Genomic DNA, 26,304 nt, shown 5'->3' with positions numbered 1-26,304 from the left:
AAAGCACTTGTGTCCAAATAGAAAATAACCTTACCTTGCCTATTTAACAAATCTGCAGTGTGCTTTCCCCAAATTATTCACCAGACATGGAGCACTTAACCATTAGGTGTTGTCCCCTCAATTTGCTTCAGGCGTTCAGCTCCGAATTATGAATGCAGATTACAAATGCATGAGGATACTCATCTCGAGGCTGTTTACCATAGCACAGACTTTTGCACTTTGCTGTGACCATGTTCAGTTCTTCAACTATGTAAAAGCTGCTCAAGAGCACAATCCACTTAACTTCAGTCATGAAAAACTGTGACAGAAAAATGGCCACAGAAATAGTGAGAGGGAAACTGAATAAGGACACAGGAGTTTGCACCTGAATTGCAGAAATAACAACTGTGCGCTCAATTCTGCAATTTCTTTTGAGTCAAAATTAAGAAAGTAGAGACCACTGCATTCAGAAATCAAGTGTGAGCTGAGTGAAAGTAGAGAAATAAAATGGTAGTATGTGATTCAGCTTTGATTATTAGGCAGCATCAAAGGTGGTATTTGTATATTTCAATTTATGCTTTGTTGCGAAGCTAGTTTGCATTTGCAATGAATTTCAACTGCATCATTATAACTGACTCCAGCTGTTGTCCTTTGCAGAGCAAGAAATTACTCTTTTTTAGTGCCACCTCTCGAGCTTGCATTGACTATTTTATGCTCAAACCACAGATGTTTTGAAGAATATTCCTTTAGGGAATTTGTAAGTTTCAGTAGAGTCAAGATCGAACTGTGAAGGTTTGCCTTTTTAGCTGAGCTAGCATAAGACATAAGAATTGCCATATGTGGACGTTACAGTGTAGCAGCATAAAATGAAATCTGCTTACTTTGCACTCAGATTCATGTTACTGGAATGCTGTTGATCTTCTTTTTGCCATGCAACTCCTCTTGCTCACTAACACACACACACACACACACACACACACACTCAGAGGGACAGTACAATATGTAATTAAGGCTGAACCCCATTGTACCAGTGATCTGCAGACTGGTAATTAAATCTAATCTGTGTGTGTCACCTTAGTGTCGGTACGTGTGTCTTTGTGTGAGTGTAAGTGTGTGTTTAATGTCATAAGGGCAGAGCAGTGTAATGCCACACTCCCGTCCAGTTAATTAATTCAAATGTCCAGCCTTAATTAATTTCACACAGCGGATTGTGGCCCCAGGAAACAGCCTGCATACATAATTCCTTAGGCGAGCGAGAGAGTGTGTCTGGAGATGCACTGACTAGGTTGGTTTGATGTATTTTTTGGACGTCAGAATATACACTGTTTATATGCATGTCAGAAAATTATATTTCACAGTGTATATTCACATGTGTAAGAAAAAGACAGAACACATTTTGTGCATTCAATGCAGGATTTCTTTTTTCTTTGACTGCATCTTGTCGAAAGGATGTCTTGTGGTAATGTGCTGTCAATTGTCTGTGACATTTGTGTATAAATGTTTCCGTACATAAGTGTGAGCTGATAAATCAACTATATGAATTTACATTTAATCTGTTATATATTTAGAAAATAGTAATATTGGTAACATAATTTGCAACATCGGGAATATATTCTCTGTGCAGTATTAAAAAACAAATGTTCAGCTTTTTCACATTAAATGAGTGATGCTCTAAAGGTCTCATGTTTTTCACCCAAACTATGATCAGAAATGTAGAATATTGATTGAACATGTATGCACATGATGTATGAGTCAATACATGACATGCTTTGAGGATGCAATAGGGACCTGGTTTTCTCCAGACAGCCCTGCCAATGAATCAAGTAGAGATAAACCTCAGTGCACTTAATGAGAATCGCACAACGACGGCCAGAATATACTTGCTGTCCATTTTGTTGTGCATCACCATACCTAACAGTGGAGGACAGAATAATAACTATTCCAAATGAGATATGGTCTGTGTTGTGTCGTTTTTGTCAGTACACTGAAAGAGTAACACCAACAGATTCTGTGAGGTTAACCTATCGTCCAGTCTTAATGATAAGAAGTAGATCAAAATAAACAGTACAGACAGATTAGTTTCAATTACACGGCAACAATAGATGAGTGCATGGTGAAACATATGTTTTAGTTCAGGAGGATACAGACAGGAGAGTAGGAGGATAGTGTTGAACCAGCCTTGGTTAATAAGACTGAATAAAACGTGTCTTCATTTATTAATCATCCATGTGCTTCATGTTATAGGTTTAAGTCAGTGTAGTTAGCATGAATCCCTCTCATGTTCTAGCATACAGTCTACATACTTAATTTGACATGCTGATTACACTGAGCAAATGCATTAACACACTTCAAGAAATACATGGCTGCGACTGAGGAATGAAACAGCTCTGTTAAACTTCCCGTGTACCTAATATACGCCCTCATTTCCCCACTGATGCTATCATTGAAACTAGCTCTGGGCTAAGAGATAAATTTCACTGTACAAAGCTATCCGCTCGCCTGATCATCACACCAATTATTTTACAGACACCAGGATTGGGGATATTTAAACATGATTTTAAAGAGAAAATCCAGCGACGCACTCTTTCAAGCGAAAAATTGCATTATTTCTTTTTGCTTTAAGTCGGGGCAGTATTTTTATAGCTGAAGCCACGGTTGTTACAGAACAATGGGAAAAACAGTGATATAGAGACAAATAAACATAGACTGTAACTATGGGTTTAGTACGTAGTCAAAAACTGTACTCAAGAAGAAATGCAGCCAACAATCAATGACCATGTGTGTGTTTGCAGTTTAATAAATCTAACAATAAATGGAGTGCTGGCTCAAAGCTGATGGCCCTGTGCTCAATGGTTACTACTGTCTTGATGCCAGTAACACAATATTTATAGATGTGGAGGTGTGGAATGTGTAGAGCCTGGATTAGTTACGAGGAAGAGCAGTTGTTGAAAAGCATGTGTTGTTATTTTTTTAAGAATTAGTATATAAAGGCAGGCAAGTTATGAAATAAGATGATTGCACCTTATTCCCCCTGATATAAGGGTTTGAATAATAGACTGTGACTATGAACATAAAGCAACAAACCACACAGTATAAATCATATTGAATTAATTTTGTTTTCTTTTTTTGTACGTGTAATTTATCCTGACAGCTTCTGTGGTTGTCAAAACAGCCCAAGTATAAAATATTATTCTGTGTGCTCCGTAAGAAAAACTTCTATCTAAGACATGTTGGCCGTTTTGCTTTTGCCCTAAACTCTCAAAGGCAGACGTGCAATTTGGCTTGACAGGAAAGTGTCAAGCACATTTAGATGGATTTTAGTTGAAGCAATATCCACTTTAATGACAGCACTATCTAATTTTTACATTTAACATGGCACGCCATGATGTGCCCTTTTTCTCCAGTCAAGTTCTGTGATGAGCGGATTTGTTGTAGCTCTTGGATGACATGACCTCTGAGACAGCAGCTGCAGGGAGGGATGGAATGATCTTTTGGAACAAGGGATTAATATTCTTATTCATTTTGTCTCGTTCCCTCACTCCCCTCAAGGGCCAATGTGACTTTCTTTGTCCTGACATTCTGAAAATCCCTGTTAAATGTTAATGGGGACTATTTTTACATGGGTCGCGACCACGTCTGGCACACACGTCCACAACGGACACTCGCACAGCAGACACACAGGAATTAGATGACACAGACGGACAAATATGCAGACAGTCACGCACACATACACACCTACATGCTCAACTACACCTTCCAAGCTCAGTCTCGAATTAAAAGATGTATATAAATGACCATATTCTTCATTGCAGAAAAAAGGGTAAAATATTCCCCTCAACCCACTAACCTCTACAAACCTAAATCAACTTTTCTTTCTTCCTTTTTTCATTATCTTCAATTTATCCTTACTGGTGGCACAGACATCTTATTTGATATCATTCTCAATGTTCCGGGGGACATAGAGAAAGCTAAGACATCTTAAATGCCCTCAGAAGCAAGTGTCTGCTTGATAGAGCGCTCATTTTTTGATGTCAATGCGTATTATCACTGACAGCATGTCAAAGCTATCCCTCTCTGCAGACTGAAACCTGGAGATATTCTCATATAGTGAGAGGAGCCACCCCCTTAAGGTGACATGGTGTTTAAATCAAATACACTTTACATTCGTTGGACGTGGGGACGCTGCATGTTGAGTGTTCTTCTATGGGAGATCAGTGGGTTACATATTTGAGCAATAGGACAGGGACATAATGGAATATAATGAAAGGAAGCAGCAGCAGATGAATAGGTAGGCTTCCAGAGGTTCGGACAATCAGAGGAAAGTGGGCTTTTAAAGAGATTTTGTAAGGAGGCCTGAGATTATAATAAAAACTCTACGAACAGAAATCGTTACTTTGCATTGACTTCCATTCATTGAGGACATGCATCCATCCACTATCTCTATTGTTAAACGTAGTTACTACTTGTCTACCCCTAACCTTAACCTAAGCATAAACCGTATCCTAACCCTTAATGTAAATGTATTGTGTAACATTATAGTAACTTGCTTTTTGTCCCCATAGAGAAGTTAAGTCCCCACAATGTGACTGTATCAATGGAATTTAGGTCCCCACAACATGAGTAACACACACACACACACACACACACAGTTCCGGGTGGTAATAACTTGAACTGCATCTGACACACTGTACACTACAGAGTGTTCATGTGACATATCACACTTACTGGGGGTGACACGCAATTTGAATCAAATGTTCCTAGTGGTTGAACTTCCTGTTGACAGTGTGTCTGAATGATAGGGTTTGTTTTTTTTCTTTACAGGAGAGACATCACCTTCACAGGGAGGCCGTATACAGTGATGATGATGGAAAGCACAGTGGGCATAAAAACATGCCAGTCTCTTTCCCAGATGCGACCGCAAACAAAATCACATCAAAAAGCGGGAGCATCATACACCACAGGTGACATGCAATTAAAATCAAGTGTGCTTGACAGTTGGACAATGTGGCATCGTTTTATTAAACACAAACAAAAGCCATGAATAGGAAATCAAACAAACTAAAGTTACCTGCTATTATTCTTCTGGGAAAGTGAAAGCCATTTCAGGTAACATGCTATTAAAGTCAAACAAAGCCACATTGTAACAGTTGGACCTGCCACAGCGCAACAGTTGCACTGCAAAAGCCCTCAAATTATAGCCTATACCAAGGTCTGCATCCGTTCAGTTACATTTAGCCCGGATTGTTTACAATGCTGCAAAGTCAAAATCAATAGGGCCTGCCAAGACGGGAACAGCCTAATGTTCCATTAGGACTCTCTGCTATTCAATTACAGCTCCAGAGTTGGAGAAGTTTCAGCTAGCTCAGGTCCCCAGAGAAGACGCACAGAGAAAGTATGAGGCAGAGAGAAGGAGTAATAAATCTAAAACTGACAAACAGCAAAAATAAACTTATGGCATCCTCCCACCTTAACCCACCCCCAACATTTCCTTCCTTGATCCCCCTGAAGCTGCAGTACAGGATATAGATTTTAATTGTTGCTTTTGACTTTTCCATTATATTTCATTCATCTATTATTGTTTTTCAATCTTTCTCATCTCTCTCGGAGTCTTAATTATCATTTCATTTGGCTCCACCCCTAAAACATGACTTCTTTTATACCATGGATCACTCCCTATATATCCATTAATCTAAACACCAACTGTGTGAGGCAGGGATTTTCTTTCTTTCTTCAGTAAGCGAGGCCCTTATCCTGGGATTCTACCACGTAACCAGGCCTCTCTCCTGGGGGCCAGTATTACTATTGGGGTGAAAGAGAAAGAAAACAACATAGAAACAAGGGGATACACAGGAAGACATGTCATAGATCAAGATAAAAGCAAAATGCTGAATTAGAAAGATATATACGGACAGCAAAAGAGAAGAATAAATAAACTTTCTTTGTGCCTCCTGACAGGTCGTCATTGAATCCCTATGGAGACAATTATAGGACCTACTGGCAAGACTGTGTGTGTGTATGTGAATGTGTGCACTCATGCATGTGTGTCGCTAAAGATGGGCCTTTGTGGGAATAGTGAAAAGAGAGCGAGATATGAGCGAACATTGCATTCGCAGTGTGCCTTTAAAATGCACCAACACACCGTGAAATACCCCACAAAACCTGCTGCTCTGATGATAATCCCACTGCCTCTGGGTTACAATGGAATCATCTTCCAAGTAAATGCATACTATTACATAGAGTACATATACTATGTAAATCCCCCACAGACTGTATGAGAAAAATAGAAATAATACCTTACAGGTGCACGCCTTTACCAACTTGCCAACTAGTCAGGTTGCAGTTTACATCCATGTGTGATTAATACTTGGATGGAAATTAACAACAGTTCTCAAGTCTATTTGATCATAATTAGTTTTGAATGGATCAGTTATGGCTATAAAAGAATCCAGTGAGATCTCGATCTTTCAGGTTTACCCACCAAAATCATATTACTTTAATCATAAGTCCAAGTCAACACTTTTGCCATGTTAAGAAAAAAAAAGGATTGTCAAAGCGTTGCTGAGATGTCACTCATTGGAGAGAATGGGATGGATGCAAAGACCAAGTGATTTTCGGATTGACAACTTGAAACTGTAATGCCTCAAACTGCTGCTGTTGCCTGCAGGTTGGTATTTTTGCAGTTCCCAACTCAGTCAAACCTTACGTGTCCACTGAAATTGTTGGCAGCACCTAATATTTACCAGACAATCTATGTTGCCACTAGCTGCTATGTTACTTACAACAGTAGCACAGGAGGAAGTAATGGAACATTGTTATGGATGTAAGGAGGTCAGGGGGCATGGTTGAGTGAGACTCACATGCAGGAAACTCTTGTTCTTTCTGAGTCTCCAATCAGTTTGAGCATGACCACAACCTTAACCATGAGATCCTTTTGTAACAACAACAATGATGGTTTGCCAGTATTACTTTACTTTACCTTTTTTTTTATCCAAACATGCTCTTTCCATTAAACTCACTCTGAAGGCTCAGGAATATTATGTTACTCTGTCATGATGTTTGATTATGTCATTTGAAGGACTTGTTGTGTCAAAGTGTTCCAGCCATTTCTGTTTGAAACCTGTTCTGACTGCCCCTTCACCATCCTGTCTGCCAAATCTGTTTGCTCACCGCCAGTCTGTTGATCAACCAGCCTGCAAGATCAATCAGTTCACAGCCTTTAGCTCCCAGCTTGTAATGACAGTGACCACACATCTGTAACAATATGATCCATCCACAGTTTGTATGTTGGACTTTACATCAGTCCCAAGCCATGTGCCTCAACAACTACTGCAGAAAGCTGTGTTTGATAGCTTTAAGTTCTGGCTTGTGATGTTGCTCTCAGGACTGGCACAGATCATGGCTGTTTTCACAGCTTTATTCAGTAGCCTCACACACTTTGCTCCAGGTCATGTGTCTCTCAAAGCTTCTCTGGAGCTTCCAAATGTCTGCTGAATACTTTACTGGTGCTTTGCACTTCCTGGCTGCGGCCTTGCACCACATTTTTGCCAGATCATCAAGCAATCTATGTTACTATGAAGCCAAGTGCTCAAGCGATTACTGACTACTACCTGCAATGTCTTTGCTCGTCTTTCCTAATCTGTTCAGAGCCTTAATCAACCACTGGGATTCTGTGACAACAGTGCAAGCTATGCTGTGGTTGTAAAACAAACAATCTATAGTAAATGTAATTGTTTAACTATTTGCTGTGATAGTCTGTAAACATATGCACATCCATAACAATCCCTTATCTATACCGCTTCCTCTAAAGACCACTGAGGTAGTGGTCCAACCTGGACAGGTTGTCTCATCACAGGGCCGACCCATAGAGACAGACAACCATTTGTCTCTGTCATTTTAACCATGAGCCTCCTTGTTGTGAGGCATTGGTTCTTACCACTGCACCACTGTGCCGGCCTCACAAAGAAAATATCACAGCACAAATGAAAAAAACAACAACTAATCAAAACAAACAAGGTTTGCTATGTCAAAATATACCAGCAATGTTGATTTTTTTTTCACCTCAGCAATTTACCTGGAAGGAAGGTTCAACAAAACCCTTCCAGCATATATGGAAATGAACAACTCAATGTGAACAACTCAATTGTGGCATATATTGGGGTGTTCCACATTTCTTTCTTCCACCACTTTTTTCTATTTCTGTTTCTTGACCTTCGCTTCTGCCTTCTTTCTTTCCTTGTATTCACACATTTTTCTACCTCTTTAGGTCTGTTTGATTCTCTCTGACCCCTTTATTTCTCTCCAACCTCCACTCCCTCTCTTTTCCCCCTGCCATTCTTTCCACTGTTATCTTTCTCCCTCTCCTGCACACTGTTTTTTCCGTTTCACAGCCTATCTAATTTCTCAGTGTGTCATTGTTGCTGCTGTTAGCGCATAGTTTATATGCAGTGTTCTGTATTTAGCTCTCTCTGGGAGTCACAATGTTCCATTTACCTCTCCCACAATGTGCTGCTGGGGGAAGGCCCTGATTATGCAAAATATGCAAAATGTGTGTGTGTGTGTGTGAATAAGGCATAACACATCTGTGTGGGATATCTTAAAATTGCTTTTCTCAAAGTTTCCATTAAGAGGGCATGAACCTTTGTAGTTTATTTTTTGGATTAATAAAGTCCACTTACATTCTTGTAAATAGGGAAACAAAAACTAATATCCCCAAAATGGGCAGGTGACAATAGGCTGTTGTCAAATAATGAGAATAAATAAACCTACCACACAGTTTAACACCTTTTTCTTGAATGAGAATTAAAGCATCATACTTATTGATATGGAAGTGACATAATTCTATAAAAAATCACATTTTCTGTGATTACACTTAGTACAGTTACTAAGGAAATCAGTTGATGATGATTGACTAGCGTATATTTACATACTAAACTGGTATCTTATATCAGTTTGCTATTTTTTCTCAATAAATTAACCGAAATAGAAATTACATAGTTGGTTCAACAACATGTAACATGTTAGTCAAAATAAGTTTTCTTTGTGGCATGAAAAAAATACTTAAAGCATGGAGACTTGTGAATAGACTGAAAATGTAAAGTGGACAGCAACCCAATCCCCACAGTTTCAAATGTTACCGATAAAAAGGCAATAAATTGTTATGTGGCTCATCATAGACCCAAAAGGCTAAAGCATGTTAAATCTACTGTACTGACCAGCAGGGCCTTATCACTCTCTTCACCCCCAAAGGGGGGTCAGACAGAAAAAGGTTGGTAACCACGTCTATAAACAGCAAACTTTAAATTATTCCTTTGTTTACTACTGCATCATTTGTATAAATCAGTCTATTGGAAATTGTAAGAACACATGTAATGCATCAAGCAATAAATGCATCCATGAATCAAGATACCCTTTCTCTTTTATCTCCATTCATTCCTCTATTCCTTCTTATGCATGTCTCTCTTCCTCTTCACATTGTCAGTCAGTATCTCTTTATTCCACTTCTCCATCACTCTCTGTGCTGAAGTACTCTTATCTGCCGCAGTTATTCAGTTCCGAGGGATCCTCTTTAGTTTGCTGAGTGTGTTTTTCTCTCTCTCTTTACAGCTTAATCTTAGCTAAGGATGTGAAGCTATTGTCGTCTCCATGTAGCTTCAGGTTTAACTCTGAGTTCATATCTTTCATAGGTCATGACTGTTCTTAGAAGCAACAGAGCAAACTGTTTTTGTGTATGTCATGTGTCTGTTAGTCATACCCTTCTGCTTAATATTCAACATATATATATACAAACTCAGGCACACACACACACGCACTCACACACACACAAGCACAGTGCCCTATATAGAGTGACACATAGTCCATAATGCCACAAGTGAATATGGCAGACTGCTACACTATGTCACCAGCATGACAGCAGCAAACATGAGACCTGCTGATTACAGGGGTTGGAACATAGCTTTATGCACATACACACAGAAACATAATCGAAGAAAATGATGAGAGAAAAAGATTTAACATCAAAGAACACATAAATAAATACATGTTTTTGTTCCATAGTGCTTGATTTGTTTCTTGAGATACAAAGGCACACATACACACAAACACACATACCTACACACACAAACTCACACACACAGGTGGTCTTACCCTACGAGACTGGATCTCTTTGACGTATAAAGGCAGCAAGAATTCGGACACTCCCTCCAATCGGACACCTTCCTTTGTCACCCGTAGATTCCCCATGCCATCCTGACAAGACAAAGAGATGAAGAAAGAGATTTAGTGGTTATTGAGAGAATCAATGGCAATTCAGGTGAATTTTATGAGCAGATATATCATCATACAGACTGAGAGAATCCTTTGAGCTACTTTGTCTACTTTCTTTCTGATGAGTTTTCAACTAATCATTTTTATAAATGATACAAAAACCTTTTGCTTAAAATATTCCCATGATATTATTCATAATAATACACACATAATGCAGAAAATAGTGGTGGGGTACAATTGTTGGAAGTTCTCATGTTCTTGCCCATGTTCTTACATGGTCATGATTTATTTCCCTTGTCTTCAGGTTTCATGTCATTTGAAGACATTTGAGTTTAGATTGACTGATTCCACAATCCTGTCTTTTCTTTCATTTGTTTTATATTTTTTACATTGACTCAATATCATCAGGCATTTATGCATTTTTTTACGCTTTTCATGATCATGGGTCTTCACAACTGTAAATGTGCTGAGAGCTTTTAAGGATCTCCACATATCCATCTGCACTTATTAGCATTAGCCATTGATGATGCAGTGTAATATTGATTTGAAATGGGAATATCATGTGTCCCCATAGGTCTACTTCACCCACAGTTTGATCCTGTTTTACAGAGAACGTTTTTTAACAGTCCGTTAGGAGTGTATAATAATGTATGCATGTGATTATTGATTAATTTATTCAACCTCGAAGGATGCCATACATAACAATTGCCTTGCAAAAGCCGAATAAGTAAATCCACATTGTCAAAGCCTCCTGAGAGCTGTAGTTTTGAGATGCTGACAATGCAATGGTTTTATCTTTATCCATACATAAAAAGGTGCTGAAAGTTTAGATAACCATTTGTTCACAATGAAGACATAAAACACTAGTAAGACATTTGAGCTTGTCAGAAAGACAGATGAAAGAAACCCCCGCTGAGAAAACCCATTGAAAAACAGAGGCGAGTGAAATGGAGGTCAGCTACGAAAACAGGAAGGGGATATGGCTCTCTATGGGGAGGCTTTTCAAACAACGGCCAATCCAACTTACACACTTTGAGCTAAAGAAATTTGAGACCACATATATTTGTTATAGACCTTTAGTTGGGTTTTTAATGCAACCCCTATCCTAACACTTAACATTACAAGATTCCATAAAGAAAGTGCTTGTTGCTGATACTGAAGTTGTAATTGCTCTGACAGTGGTGAATAAAAGAATAAACTTGATAGGCCTAAGTTTTCCATTGTGTAATTTATGAGTTTATTATAACAGATCTGTCGACAGAAGATTCTTGGTCCAACGTGCATGCAAGCAGTGAACCACAGAAGCTTGAACAGCAATGGAAGAATTATATCAAATGGGAGGGAGCAGATAATAAGTCATGTCAGGATTGTTCTTATCTTCTTTGAGAGTTGCCTCACAGCTCTTCTTATGACAGGGTGGCAACTGGTAGCACTAAATACATAACATCCTGATCTAATGCGTTTCTGCAGAGGCCTCCAGACCTCTCAACTTATCAAAAGATGTGTTTGTCACAAATTCCCTGACAGTGTTGTAATATAAAGAGAAAATAATTTTAAGGATTGAGGTTGATGCAATACTGGACATTGTGGTTGAGGGTTGCAGGGGGCACTGCCACCAATTCTAGCTGACATTGGGATAAACAGGACACTGGTCAGGCTGTAAAGTTATGTAAAGCAAAAAAATGTAGGTTGTGTGCTATCCCCCAATATTTCTGATGTGCTGGCCAGCTCTCCAGGTTTATGATAATGTGTGCAGCATTTTATAGATTCTACTCTAGGGGAACTTTGAAAAATTGTTGGATCCGACTTACATGGCAAGATTAAATTCATTTCAAACAGCCATGCAGGCTACTAGGATAGTGAGGCTTCTTACGGAGCAAAGTGGCAGATACTGCACCATGTCAAATCGATGCTTAGGGGAGTAACAGAGCAGAGAGCGCAGCAGAGCAAGAGCTGCTCTGACTGTGGGCTTGGTCTGAGTTTGGGGAGGCTTCTGGGTATTTCAGGAGACATCCTTGGAAAAAAATAAAAACTTCCACAGACAGATGTTGATGAAACTGTCCATGAAGATACAAATTCTGTTCCATGTGCGTCAGTGAATTTTTCATTAATTGTTAGGTGCAACAAACCAACAAAGCCTTTCCAACTGCATATGTATTCAAGGCACGAGAAAGACAGGAATCACTGAGGGTGAGAAATGAGGCAAAAAGATTGAAGAGAAAGAAATACAGATGGGGAAGAATTAAGTCAAGCTCATCAACTGACATGCCTGTTGTAGTGGGTGGTGGTGGAAATGAGCCGGGGGAACAGAGGTTTGTGTGGGGGTGGACCAGCCAGCAAAAATAAATCCGTATTTTGAATAGAATGCACAAACAATATGAAAAACAAAGCAGAAAAAACAATGTCCTTCAAGTAAGAAAATCTGCAGTCGAGGAGTTTTAAAATTCACATTCAAATATGCACCCCGATGTCCAACCAAAATCAACACCACCAACATAAATGCTAACCAGAATAGTTCTGCTAAAATACATACAATCATCTTTTAGCAGAGAGGGTAACTCCAACATAAGCAGAACACGGGTTCAAGATACCTTTCAGAATTAGAAGTACTGCCTCTGGTTTCTATGCTTCCAGCAACCATGGCTGTTCAGACTTATAATATATGTGGGGAGGACTTTCAAGGATTGAAGGTGATTAGTGAGGTCACAGTGACCTTTGATCAAAAAAGCAAAATCAGTATATCTGTGTCCGAGCGAACATTTGTGACAATTTAAAATAAATTCACTTCAGGTTTTAGTTATTTGACGCTTTAAAAACGGGTGAAACTTCATGATTGACAGCTGAGACTATTTCGAGATAAGATGAGTGGATGTATCAGCAGGACCACCACGATCATAAAGCACACACTCTGGCTCTAAATGACATCAAAAGTATTATATGGTGAAAACTGTATCCAGGATACTTTAGTTTCATGTGGAAAAACATCATCCATCTTTACAATGTATGGGACAGATGGACAATTATTCATCTGCCCATCATCGCTTATTTATAATCTTACTCGTACTGCAGAGATGAACAACAATGCAATCAAACCTCATCATATCAGAGGTGGATAACCACGACATGTTTTAAAAAAAACAAGACTAACCTCGAGCAATGGTCAATATATGATCCACAGAAACATTTACTCAGTAGCATTACAAAGTGATAAGAGTGTGTGGGATCGATATGTTCGACCACCGAGAGTTTTTCAGTGTTGTTGTTAGATCTTCAATCATGACACTGAATATATAGTGGACAATGCAGCTTATTTAATAAAATATATCAGAACCCAAGGACCTGGAGAATCTCAAATACTCCCTGAATCATTGATGACAATATACAGCTACGCACAAAACCAATACAGCTCCACATATAGAAACAGATACTATAGAACATGCACACACAGAGAGAGGGAGACTGTCACACATGGAGAATTAGCAGAACATATTGACACTCAGTACATCCTGCAATACCTCTCTAATCCCCCTCCCCTCTGTCACACACTCTCTGTCGCTCAATTCCAAAAACATGAAGACGATAATGTTCAAATTAATCAGGTGGTTTTATTCTAGCTCACTGCTCCTCCACTGCCCAACACTGAATTCTCATTGATTGAACGCTCCTTCTCAATCTCCCTCTCTCACACACTCTCGTCCTTTTGTTGTTATTTGCAATCCAGCATGCGTCATTGGCAGAAATGTTATATGAACAATATTGCCAAAGCCTAGAATACAATGGGGGATTCTTTAACAAACAGAAGAAAGTAACTAAATCTCTCCATTCATCCATTTATCTCTCATTGTTCAGCTCTCTCTCTCTCTTTCCTTGAATGTGTTTGTGATTGCTTTTCTTTGTCCGTCTTCTGTTCATCCCTCTCTCCATCTGTCTCTGTCTTTCTCACTGTAAAATTAATTCTGCAAACGAGATCAGAGGTTGAGATGTGTCTTATAGCGTGGTTGGGTTGGTTTTAAATTAAAAGCACACTCTGGTGATCATGTGGAAAGAGTGGTTCAAGGCATTTATAATCGAGCAAGAATTGGTAATAAACCTTTTGATTATCCATAATGAAAAGTTACAATCTGACCTCAAAGTGACCACTGTTTCAGCCACCTGACCTTATCACTGTAATTACTGGACAAATTAATCCAAGCTTCTTTTTTTTCCATCAGTAGAAGTGATAATTGTATTTGTACAAAGCCAGGGTAAAAGGCTAATCAGCTATTTAACCAAGACACTGTGTGCAGTGTGACAAAAGACCTGTCCAAGACACAGGTATACATGTGGTTTCTAGGTCTAAAGCTGTTCTATAGCTACATCACATTTATTTTGATAATGTCAGGCCTGTTTAGATTTTTGATCTCCAGGTTTTTAGTGACTTTTTAGTTTGTTGTGAAAGAAGAGGGCTCTATGGTATTTTTTTCACTTTATCTGTGTTTCTTCACAGACTCCATCTATATCTCCACACAGTTTATCCATTTAGATGTTTTAAATGTCAGCAGACAATGTGTTTTGCCAGTCTAGATAGTTTTTCCTTTCCTGAATACTACAAAGTCTAGTGGCCACATGCTTGCCAATTAGGGCCTTATTGTATATTATTGTTGACCATCTGCTCGGCCTTGTGTCCGACTGGTTATGTTAAGTGAGTATGATATAAACACATTTTTGGAAACATATATCATGCTATACTTGAGGGTGTGCACATTGTACTGGAGGTAAATTCAAATTCTACATTACACACGAATACAGTCAATCACCATATTTAAAAAATCCCCCTGAACAAAGGCGACATCAAAGATGATCAAACCTTATACCATTAAAAGTTCCTATACGTATACAATTTTAACTTCGGTACTTTAACATGCACGTCATTGCGTGTGGGTCCTTGTCTGAGATATTACGCCCCGGCACAACCATCAGTCTTGAACCTCCATTAAGTATTAGGCCGACTTTGATTTAGAAATGTTCCCTGTTACAGAAGCACCAACAGCTCCATCAAGCCTTTACCATTTTCCAAAAATCTCTTTATGGATTCCAGCTTGCAGGTTTTAAATAAATACAGCGAGGAGCTACATTGTTTTTTTGTGTAGAGAAGATATATACAATACAAGACAAAACTATCTTCCACTGCACATTCCCTTTTGCCATTTGGGTTTGGCTGCATTAACATGAAACACAACCTTTTGGTAATAAAGCACAATCAACAAATACAAATAATCAACATAATAGCAGGAGACTCAGTTTGGCAACAATTACAACAACTAATCAGGGAACAAACCAAACCCCTGCTTGGATTTATCCGTTTTTTCTCCCCATACAAAAACAGGTTTCATCAGTAAAAAATCTAAAAGTGTTGCTTGCCAAAGAAAAAAATAACAAATCCCAGCACAGTGATAATTACTGCAGACACAATAGTTTTAACATCACACAGTGAACTGTTTACTTCACTGTTCTTCCTTATCTTTCTTTACTCTGAAACTAAGAATCTCTGTGTGTGAGCCCTTTAGCTGCGTCGGTCCACCATGTTGTATTACCATATCTTACAGCAGCGTACACTGTACAAACCAAACACAGGCTCCGGAGAGGACCTTTGCTTGGAAAGGAATGGGTGAGGGGAGTAATAGGTGTATGTGTGTGTGTGTGTGTGTGTGTGTGTGTGTGTTCTATGTGAATAAACATGCGTGTATGCAGGTGAAGATGTATGACAATCCACTCTTTCTGTTGGACTGGTTTGCACAAAACATGTTAAAAATAAAGGTGGACACTGCCTGCATGTCTTTATACACACAAATGAAAGTATTATTATATTATAATTGTGTAATACACACACACACACACACTCACACACAGAGAGTATACAGATTAAGTATGATTACTGACACAACATCAACTGAACCTGTTATGAAAACTGCAGATAGCTGTAGGAAAAACTGACTGGACTAACTTTCATGTGGCCTGAATTATGAACCACATTTCCATTTCTTTTCCATAGGTGGCAGTAATTTTGTCTTTCAGGGACAATTTAAGGTTTTATCAACTCTCCAATAGAAAAGACCTCAGGGTTCCGTTCAAACACATTCATACTTTTTAATATTTTAATAGCAAGACATATGGTGGTGAAAAGCAAACAGACAAGACAAGAAATACTATGACAAAACTCTTCCAGATAGATCAAATGAATATTCACACGTTTTTGATAATACATTAGCAGCTGATAGGGAGTCAGGCTGCCTGGTGGTTTACACTTTACATTAACAAAAACTGAAGTCAATACATTAAACTTACATTTGAAATACTCATTGTCAAAGTATCTAGATTTGATAAAACAAGATTTCAACATTATAACCAATAATTGATCCGTGCTGCAAACTTCTACACTGAAAAACAAAGCCACACTGTGTCCACTGCCCATGTAGCTTAGCTGCATCACAACACAGACAGTGTACAGACAAGACACAAGACAGTGAATTCTTAATGTTAAAAACAGAGGCCTGTGTTTACGACATTTTCTGCGTCCAAGGTCAATAAGGTGCATGAACGTCCTCTCTGACGTAATAGGTGTGGATATAATGATGGATTCCCCCACCACAGTGAGGTTAACGGGCAAACTGTCCCATTACGTGAAAGCACATCACATGCAAGGTTATACACACACAGGACCCACACCAATCAAATACAAAGTATAGACATGTTTATCACCACAAATTTTAGGTGACCAGACACACACACACAGACACACACACACACAGACACACACACACACAGACACACACACACACAGACACACACACACAGAAGACCCATGTGTCCCTGTAGTGATGGATAGGCTAGGGAAGTATTTTGCAGGCACTTCTAATATTCAAGACTGCTGTAATTTTTCACACAACCTTTTATGTCAGCCAACAGACCCAGAGTGGAGAGAGAGAGAGAGAGAGAGAGAGAGAGAGTCACCTTTGCCTCGGGAAAACAGATGAGAAAATGGCTAAAGTGATTCTCCCATTAGGAAGCTCTTTGGTCGTCCTTTGCCTTTTTGACCATTTGGAGACAGAATAGGATGTTCCTGACTGAGAACACGACTTTCTGTAGCTCTTTCATAACTTTATATTGAGTCAGGATATTTAACTTGGTCCTTGAAACTACTTTCATTATGGATTAATAGAGGATGAAATTCAGCACTATGATAGATAATTAGTTGGCAAGTTTGCTGTACCAGACATTCAAAAAATACCAGATTTATAGTTAAAACAAACTTGTTTGACAGTGAGTCAATCGAACTAGTTCAAACCTAGAAAATCAAACCTTCCTGAAATCATTTTCAGAGGAGATCCCCATATAAAGTAACTTATGGCCTGGATTGTAGAAGTTCAGAAGAGTTCAGAAATGACAGCTAAAGTAATATCTGAGCTCAAATTAAGGCATAAGACTGCCGTACTGTAAAATTTCAAATGGTGCCCAGCTATAGAACCAGGCCTTTATTATTAAAGACATGCCTAAGTGTCATAATTTCCCTGTTGTAAAAACAGACATTGTCGTTTTGCTCCCATATGCTGTGTTAATTTGTTGTTGCTGCCATTTGATGTTAATGTAAACTCAGTGCTGCCTCCATCTGTTTCATATTAAACACTTTGAGCAGTTCAAGGGGTGGAATTTGGCTTTTTGTGAAACGTGGTCATAATAAAAAAGAGCAGCTTTACATTGGGAAATAAAATGTTTCAGATTAATACAACAGTGAAGTAAGTAAGGCATTGTTACTAAGGAAAAAACAGAAAACCAGCATCTGATGGATTTTAGTACATATATTACAATATCCTTTTTTCTACAGTTTGTGTTTATTTTACCATGTGTGGTCATGCATACCTTAACCCTTATTTTTACATTTCAAAGTAGAATCTATTTGATGTTCGTGTGTTTTATTGATTAGACCAGTGGAGCTGAAATATAATGAGAAGGTGGCAAAAAAGAGAACAACAGTAGTGGCAGGAAGGAGGAAGAAACGAGCAAAACTGTTAAATTAATGATACCCAACATTTTTCAATTAGTCAAACAACAGTGCACAGATTGACCCTCTTTTAATTTAACATCAGATCAAATAAAGTGGAATCTCAGACATCAAGACAAGTGCTGACGAACGAGGCTGACCGCTGAGTGGGAAACAGAGCAAGAAAAACAAATGTCCTGCTTGACGGAGTTTGAGTTTTCTGTTGAGGCTTGTCTCATCTGAACAATCAACAAAAAATGATTATCAGAACAGACCAGAGAGTTCTCCTATTATGACAAATGTTTCGGTCGCAAGGCCAAACTAACTAGGTTGGTAATCCACACATTTGTGAAATCTGCACATTCTTAATAGTTATTTTGTAAATTCTGTATTCTTCTATTGAAAAATCATTGTAAAGATGGTGAGATTTGCTAAATGTGCTTGGCCAATTTGCATGTAATATGTGGTTTAGCAAGTCTTTGTTTCATCATTTAATTTCTATATATGAAACACTCATAAGTAGTAAAAACACATTAATTATAACTCTATTTATAGTCATCAGAGACATTAGTAAAGAAAATGTACCACAACTAAAAGGATTTCTTCAAAATGTGCTGTCCATGTTGCTGATCCCACAGGAATGTGCTGATGTGTTCCTGCAGGTTACACAACAACTAATCAGTAAACCAAGACACAAACTTCACCTTTCAACCCTGTGCAGCCTACATCCTATAACCTGTGAACTCTTGGCTGAAGCACCCCAGCTTGAAACGTGAATTGAGGAAGAAGTCTGTTCATAGATCTTCAGTGTACAAAGTCAGTTTTTCAATTTTGTGTTTTTTTTTTTATATACTTCATTGTTTATTGTTGATTCTAACCTGACTAATTATATATTTGAGCACTTGAGTGTGTGTGTATGTCTGTTAATTTACACCAATTATGAGTAGGACATAAAAAATCTGTATGAGATTGCTTTCAATCGATAAAATAAATAGATTCCCTGAGCAGGATGAGACAATTTATTTTTATGGGAGATGTGTGGGCCTAAAAGTTACAGTCTGCAATTACTGCCATCACCACATTAATTTCTGCTCGGTGAGAAAGAGAAGAGTGAGACAGGAAACGACGCCTCGAGCTGGACGTGTTGCAAAGGATGGAGCAGTACTGGAAACTGACCACTGACCTACACAAGCTGTATTGATCCTCCACCTACGCAGTAAAGAAGAGCAGGGAAGAGAAAGTTCTGAGTTATAACTCAAGTCACAAGATCAACCCAGTAACACAGACAGGAGTTATAATTGAGTGTGGTTATAAAAAGCCGACTGAATTACTGTTGTCATTATGCACAAGCCAGTGATGAGGACCTTTGATGAAAACATATGTGACTAAATTGCAATGGGTTTTTTTTATATTCAACATCTTTGATTAATTTAATTGTCTCATTTAGTATCTTCAATCTTTTAAAAAAAATCTGAATGAGTAAACCTGACTTCAGCGTGCAGCTCCAAGCTTTCCTTAGCGATGTCTCCATCTGTAAGTGATGTATCTGCAGAGGAGAGAGTGCACTATGTCTCAGCTTTCCCAGGAGGACAGATTTTAACCTTTCCAAAGTACCATGCTGGGCTTTTTGTTTGACCCCAGCTGTACATGTACAGACAGCTCTTAGTGTCCATGAGAGGGGCTCTCACTTGTCTTGAATGTATGAGCCAGCACCTGCGTCCCAAATCGACTCTGACTGATAAATGACAGCCGAGAGTTTCCTGCTGCTTCACTCGGCCTCGCACACACCACTCACCCACTCCATCCGCACACAAAATCGCAAAGGAACGAGTTGACAAGTGCAGTTACCATCACCTTGATTTCAACAACAGCTGTGTCCCACTTCACCTCTGCAGCCTTTGAGACAGTCTGAGTGACAAATGACAGCAAAGGTCTAATGCGTCGTCACACTCGTGTTTGTATGGTCGCTTCGCTGCTGCCTCCCCGGCTCTCACCCATCGTCAAAAAATAAAATAAATCTTAAATATTAGGACAGTGGGCAGAGAATGGAAGTGATCATACAAGGCTCAGTGCTTTGTTGAAGGATTCAAACCATCTCTTGTATAAAACTATTTAAAAAACTTTTCAATGACTTTCAATATGTTTGGAGGAAATGTGGGAGGGACACATATCTATTGTTTCATCACTGATTCATTGTGCCTTCACAGGCTCCTCTGAAGGTCCCATTTCCCGAGTTGTGAAGGCATCGTTCCAACTTCGGTGTGTTCATGTGCTTTGAAGTCGGATGGTGGAAGAAAAAAAACCATGGACGCTGTAAACAAAATGTGTTGCATCTTTCATATAATTGCATGATAATGAAAAGCAGAGAAAAAGGATCGGGTGACAGGCATAAAAACTATTTCAAGCGTATGCATGTTAACCCAAAATACATCTGCATTAGCTTAAAAGTCTGGTGTTTGGCACTTGTGAGAGATGGACGTGCAGTTTGCGAGTGACAAAAGTGAAGGTTTTGACAGGTTCACTTTAAAAGCTATTATTTAAAGCTTCTTGTAAAATGACATTAATTGGTTTAAAAGTGATGATGTCATCCACTCTGCCACCAAACCTTTTGCAGATTTTCCCGGTCGTTCTAACTTGAGAGTATCGACATGAATTTTCTCTCTCTGGAAGGTTTTTATTCAATTATTCCAACATGAACACACATTCAGTTTATTTCTCTAATAACTCTTTGATTTGTTGTTTTCCTCACAGTAAAATGTTTTTTGTGATACTGTGTTGTTGAGTTGACAGAGATGGTGAAAGAGTTTGGACAGTCGGAGGAAATAGTGAAAGGTTTTCTGTCAGTATCTCTCCTTCTGCTCGCTTCAGTGCGTCCTCTTCAGCCTCTCTGAGCTGCAAACCGTGTTTTAAAAAAATCAGAGACAGACTGAAACACGGATTTCAGGAGGAGAAACAAAACATTTTTATGTCTGGTGGTTTTAACTTACAACTGACTTCAATGCTTCATCAGCTGAGTTTGATGCTTAATCAGTATGAGTTTGAATATTCTCAAGTCAAAGTAGCAGAAGATAAGAGCAGTAAGTTGTGGACGTTCAGTAACAGACAATCCGTCATGATGTCTGGAGCCTGTAATTTGTTGTGGATTGTTGATATATTTCTTTCTAGATTTTTTTGGTTGGACTTCATCTTTATGGTAAAAAGCTGTGTTGTCGTCCTTGTGTTTGTTTTTTTGATTAATGTTTCTGATCGTGTTTTAGGTTTTTTTGCTCATTTTTACATTTTATTCACTGCCTGTTTTATTTTCTTACTTACTCACTTAAATGTACCTCACATCCTGTCTTTGTCCGTATGTCCGCCCTCCATAGATTGCCTGCCCCGCCTGGATTAGTTTCAAGAGCGTCTTGTAAACTTTGTATATTTAGTGTCTGTGTTTTCCATTGCAAAGTTAATTTTATGTTTCTCAGCCTTCAAGTGTGTTTATTTCTACAGTTCACAGTGCTTTTATCTTTTCATTCATAGTACACAGAGGGTTGAGCTGTAGCTCGTACCTCAAGCTTACACTCAGGCTTGTAGACTGTGGACAGCCACACAGATTTCCATGTTCCCATTTAGCAACTTAGGGAGGAGTTTTTATTATAATTATTATTGTTGTTATTATTATCAAATAGCATATACAGTTCATGACAAAAAAAACATGGAGGAAGTTGCTGTCTGATTCCAAAATAGATCTCTGCTACAGTTTCAAGGGTGTACACTATTAAACCAACATATAAATTCCAACATTTCAGCCCACACGTTCATGTTCTGCATTTGCTAAACTGTCTGAACAGGGACTATTTAAAAGGTGACAAAGTGAGAGTGCTAATATTGACTTGCTGATATTCAGTGCAGCTGCAGTCATTTATTTGCCTTCCGAACACAGGGATCACATTTAATCCATAATGCATCTGTGTTTCAGAAAACAGCACGAGAATGTCTGCAATGCAAGCATATCAACTCACATAAAACATGCTCATGGTGTAATGATATCAGTTCAGACTAAGGTCACATATTTGCACCAGAATAATGCCATTTAAAGCTGTTACTGCACCAGAGTCAAATACATTCTTCTCCTGCATCACAACAATGAATCAGGAACTAAACAATGTAATGGGAATACATTTTCTTGCAAAGAAAACTCTCCTTCCTAATCCTTGCAGCCCGACATCTTTGGCTTTCACTTAGCAACAAGAGCCTTTTGATTTGCTTCCGTAACATGCTTCTAGCAGTGATACAGCATTTTATAACAGTGAATTGAGCAATTATTTGTCTTTCTTGATCTTTCCCTTTCTTCTTTCACTCAAACTCCAGGATACTTCACTCCACTGGAAGCTTCAATGATGGAGCCAGACATGAGCTCAAACCCTCTCCACCATTTCCTATGGATACCATTATAATTTTCTTTAGAGTTCACCCAAGAGAATATGCCCGAGGGGCCAACATAGGGGTTTCTACTCAAACCCCTCAAATGAAAAACATGACCAGTAGATCAGTAGAACTGCTCAGCTTAAAGCAGGAGAGCACAACTTGATGAAAGTTTCAATTTCAAACAGTCTAGTGATGTTGGTAGAAATGACGTACTACCCATCAAACTCTCTGCTCCTGTATACTATATGTCTTACCTTACACTCAATACCAGATATGTATATGCCACTTGTTTGCAAAATAAAACACACACATAAATAAATCACACACTTTTTTCCCAATAAAGTAATGTTCTTTATGCGCCTGTGCTGTATATCTGCCAAATACATGGCCAGTCTTTCCCACAAGTCTAATTTTCACACAAAATCAAAAATATCTTATACATATAAAGATAACAGCTTGAGGTAAAGCATTCCTGACTCATGGACATGTTTAAAAATCTCAAAACCACCTGAGAGTCATATCCAGCCATGTCTCTCGCCCAATTACTATTGTTACCGCAGAATACTTAAGAGTAATAAAGCCATGTTGTAATTTGCCTTTGTTGTGTGGAGTGATCCTTCTCTGTCTCCATGTGGTGTGAAGCATTGCTAACAACGACATGAAAATGTGACACGATGTAATTAAGCTAAGATTCCATGTCAAAACTTCACACACTCCATCATTTTAGTGTTAAGTATTGCAATAACAAGTGTTGCATTAGTGCCACTCCACCTTGAGTGCATCATCAGCTGACATATCCCTGTATGGAAGATTTACTGTGTCCAGGGCCACACTGTCTCTCTCTATCACCCGTGCACAGAGTAGAAGAATAAAGCAGGTGACGCTGCCTGCATCCCGTCGCTGCTACTGGATATGTGACCGGTTTAATGAGTTGAGGGTGACAGATCATCACTGCTGGATCCTGTGGCCACCAGCTCCCCTGTCTGCCAATCACTTGCCTCCGACAAGCACCCACACACAGAGTAGGTCTTCTTCCACATTTGGGACTGTCTCTGAGTGACAAGCATAACAAAAATACATCTGCTTTCATCTGCCGGCTCTATATTGATCCAATTCGGGCAAAGACGCAAAAAAATGAAGAAACAAAGTAAACTATTTTAGTATCTGGGAAGCTTCATATTTTTGAGTGACACACTGAGTAACAGATGACAATACATGTCATGCATTCATTTCTGCCCACTGTATGGAACTGCCAGAAATGTGTTTTTTTTTTCCTATTCATCTGCCAGACAAGTTCCTTCAGCTGTACATAAATAAGAAAAATAAGAGGATGACGAATCAAAGAAAAGTGTCATACAACATAAATACTTGTTAATACATAATAACAGTATTGCAGTGTAGCGTATGTTCCATGCTTTCTGAATAATGTTAGTTCTTGGTATTACCCTGAGCGGAGTAATAACACAAATAATCTGTGACAAGGGCTTTCTTGATTGACAAGTGAATGCCTGTGCGGTTTAAATCCCCGTGCCAACTACATGGTCACTTGTCAGCCTGGAACTGATATGACCTGAATACCAAACAGAGTGGAACATATCATGACCAGCTACACAGCTGATGGACAAGTTAGGGTAGATGTTTGTGTGTGCCTGTCCACGTCAATATCAGGATGCAGAATCTGTCTGAGCATGTGTCCTTCGTCCTGTGTTACGGACAGATGAGAAACCACCTAAACAGACACCTCTGTGAATGTGTGCCCCAGGTAGGGGATGCAAATTTGCTCAAAAGGATAGCACTAGTATACATATAATAATATAGTAAGTATGGCCACACCTACCATGGAGGTAACTGAGTTACAGACCTCTATACTTTTCCAAAGATCTTTAAAATAAAAGTTTAAAAATGAAATTGGTGCCACAAACGGAAAAGATTGTGCAGACTATAACCGACTTGGTAATTGCCAGCATCACTGTCAGTGGAATGAATGCTCTTGTCACAGCAATGACAATATGAACTCAACTTGGAGATTACCCTACCAGACAGGTAGATAAAGCATGATATAGTTAGTGAAGACTACTTGTAGCTGACATAAAGAGCATCAAGCGAATGTCAGACTAATACATTTTCAACAAAAGAACAAATGTTCTTTCAGTTTGAGAAACAGTTTGAAATACATTTTAAAATGAAGAACCCAATTATACTTTTAATTTCCTGGCAAGATTATGTAAATGTAAGCCGTTAACATTTGCATATAAATTTGAACCAACCCTATGTTTACTGTCTTCACCGACACATAGAAATGAAAAGACTGCATCAATCAGAATTCAGCTTTTAAAAGGAAAAGAGACACAGATCAATACGAAGGGGAATGAGAGCGTCATTGTCATAATATAGTATCAAACAAACATTCTTTAGCAAAACACATTTTGCTAACATTTAAGAACTGTTTCTGTTATTATTATTGTTCCTTTACATTTTCTGACCACCAGACATCTCAAAATGGCCACACAGTGCAAATGTTTGTTTCTTAACAGACAGAGATGACAGTGAACACGTTTCAGTCTAATCTTTTAATATTCATAATGCCCCAATGTTTCATTCTCCTAAAAGTGGAGGGTTTTCTTTTAATCTGTCACCTTTGGGGTGTTTTTTGACACATGGATAGAAAGTAAGTTAATGGGTTTACTTAGCAGAATTGAGTAAACAATTGCATGAATAAAATATGTTGTAACAACTTTGCACAAATTTCACTGAAGCAACTGGGGACCAAACCACTGACTCTGTAATTAGTAGACAACCCGTTCTAACACTTGAGCCACAGGGTCAAAGCTTGACCTGGTGTACTTCACTCACTGTCTGTTTGTGAGACATTAAATTGATTTCAGCAATTAAATGAAACTCTGAAACTCTTCACCTCAGATGAGATCGTCTGGACCTGAACTCGTCTTTGTGTCAGTGTGGTCAGGATGTCAGTTCTGAATGGCTAATATTGAGACATCTGGTTGCAGCAAAAACAAAGTAACTGCAATGACCTCTTATGCCACTTATGCCTGAGAGAAGATAAGCTGCTTTGTTAGATGTATAATACCAACAGCTCATAATGTAGAGCGGAGGAGTAACTGAAATGTCCTCACAAGTTCAAAAGGCTGTTTGAGGGTTAAGACCCGGTTCTGGGGTTAGAAATAGGTTTAGGTTAGGGCTGGGGTTAGGTTAATGCATTTAGTTGTGATAGGGTTAGGGTCAAGGCAATGCATTATGCCAATGAGTGTCCTCACAACTATAGAGAGACTTGCATGTGTGTGTGTGTGTGTGTGTGCATGCACTCGTATTTCTACTATTAGTCCTTATGGGATGTGGATACTTTTTGAACGTGAGAACATTTTGGTCAGTGCTCACTGTCTAACAGACTTTCAAATGGCTGTTTAAGGTTTAAGACTTATTTCAGTGTTTAGAATTATGTTTAGGTTAGTGTTATGTCACAAGTTGGGCTTTGGCATACAGCTTGTGTGGTTAATGTTAAGGTAAGGCACTAAGGAATGCATTGTGTCAGCATGTGTCCCCACAAATATAGAAGTACAAGTGTGTGTGTGTGTGTGTGTGTGTGTGTGTGTAAGAAGCCTTGGCTGTTGATAGGGTTG

General features: G+C 38.8%; 1 protein-coding gene across 2 annotated transcripts in view; it reads right to left on the bottom strand.

Moving 5' to 3' along the window:
- Positions 1-26,304, bottom strand: part of LOC109627472 (zeta-sarcoglycan) — a 305,924-nt gene that overhangs the window by 75,591 nt on the left and 204,029 nt on the right. For both annotated transcript variants that reach the window (XM_069530649.1, XM_069530650.1), the window contains exon 3: positions 10,123-10,224. In XM_069530649.1, the coding sequence (XP_069386750.1) occupies positions 10,123-10,224 (102 nt within the window). The remainder of the gene's footprint in view (positions 1-10,122; positions 10,225-26,304) is intronic.

This window comes from Paralichthys olivaceus, chromosome 8 (assembly GCF_024713975.1).
Source record: "Paralichthys olivaceus isolate ysfri-2021 chromosome 8, ASM2471397v2, whole genome shotgun sequence".
Classification (NCBI taxonomy): Eukaryota; Metazoa; Chordata; class Actinopteri; order Pleuronectiformes; family Paralichthyidae; genus Paralichthys; species Paralichthys olivaceus.
The sequence above is the reverse complement of the archived record's forward strand: the minus strand, read 5'-3'. Positions and strand labels throughout refer to the sequence as shown.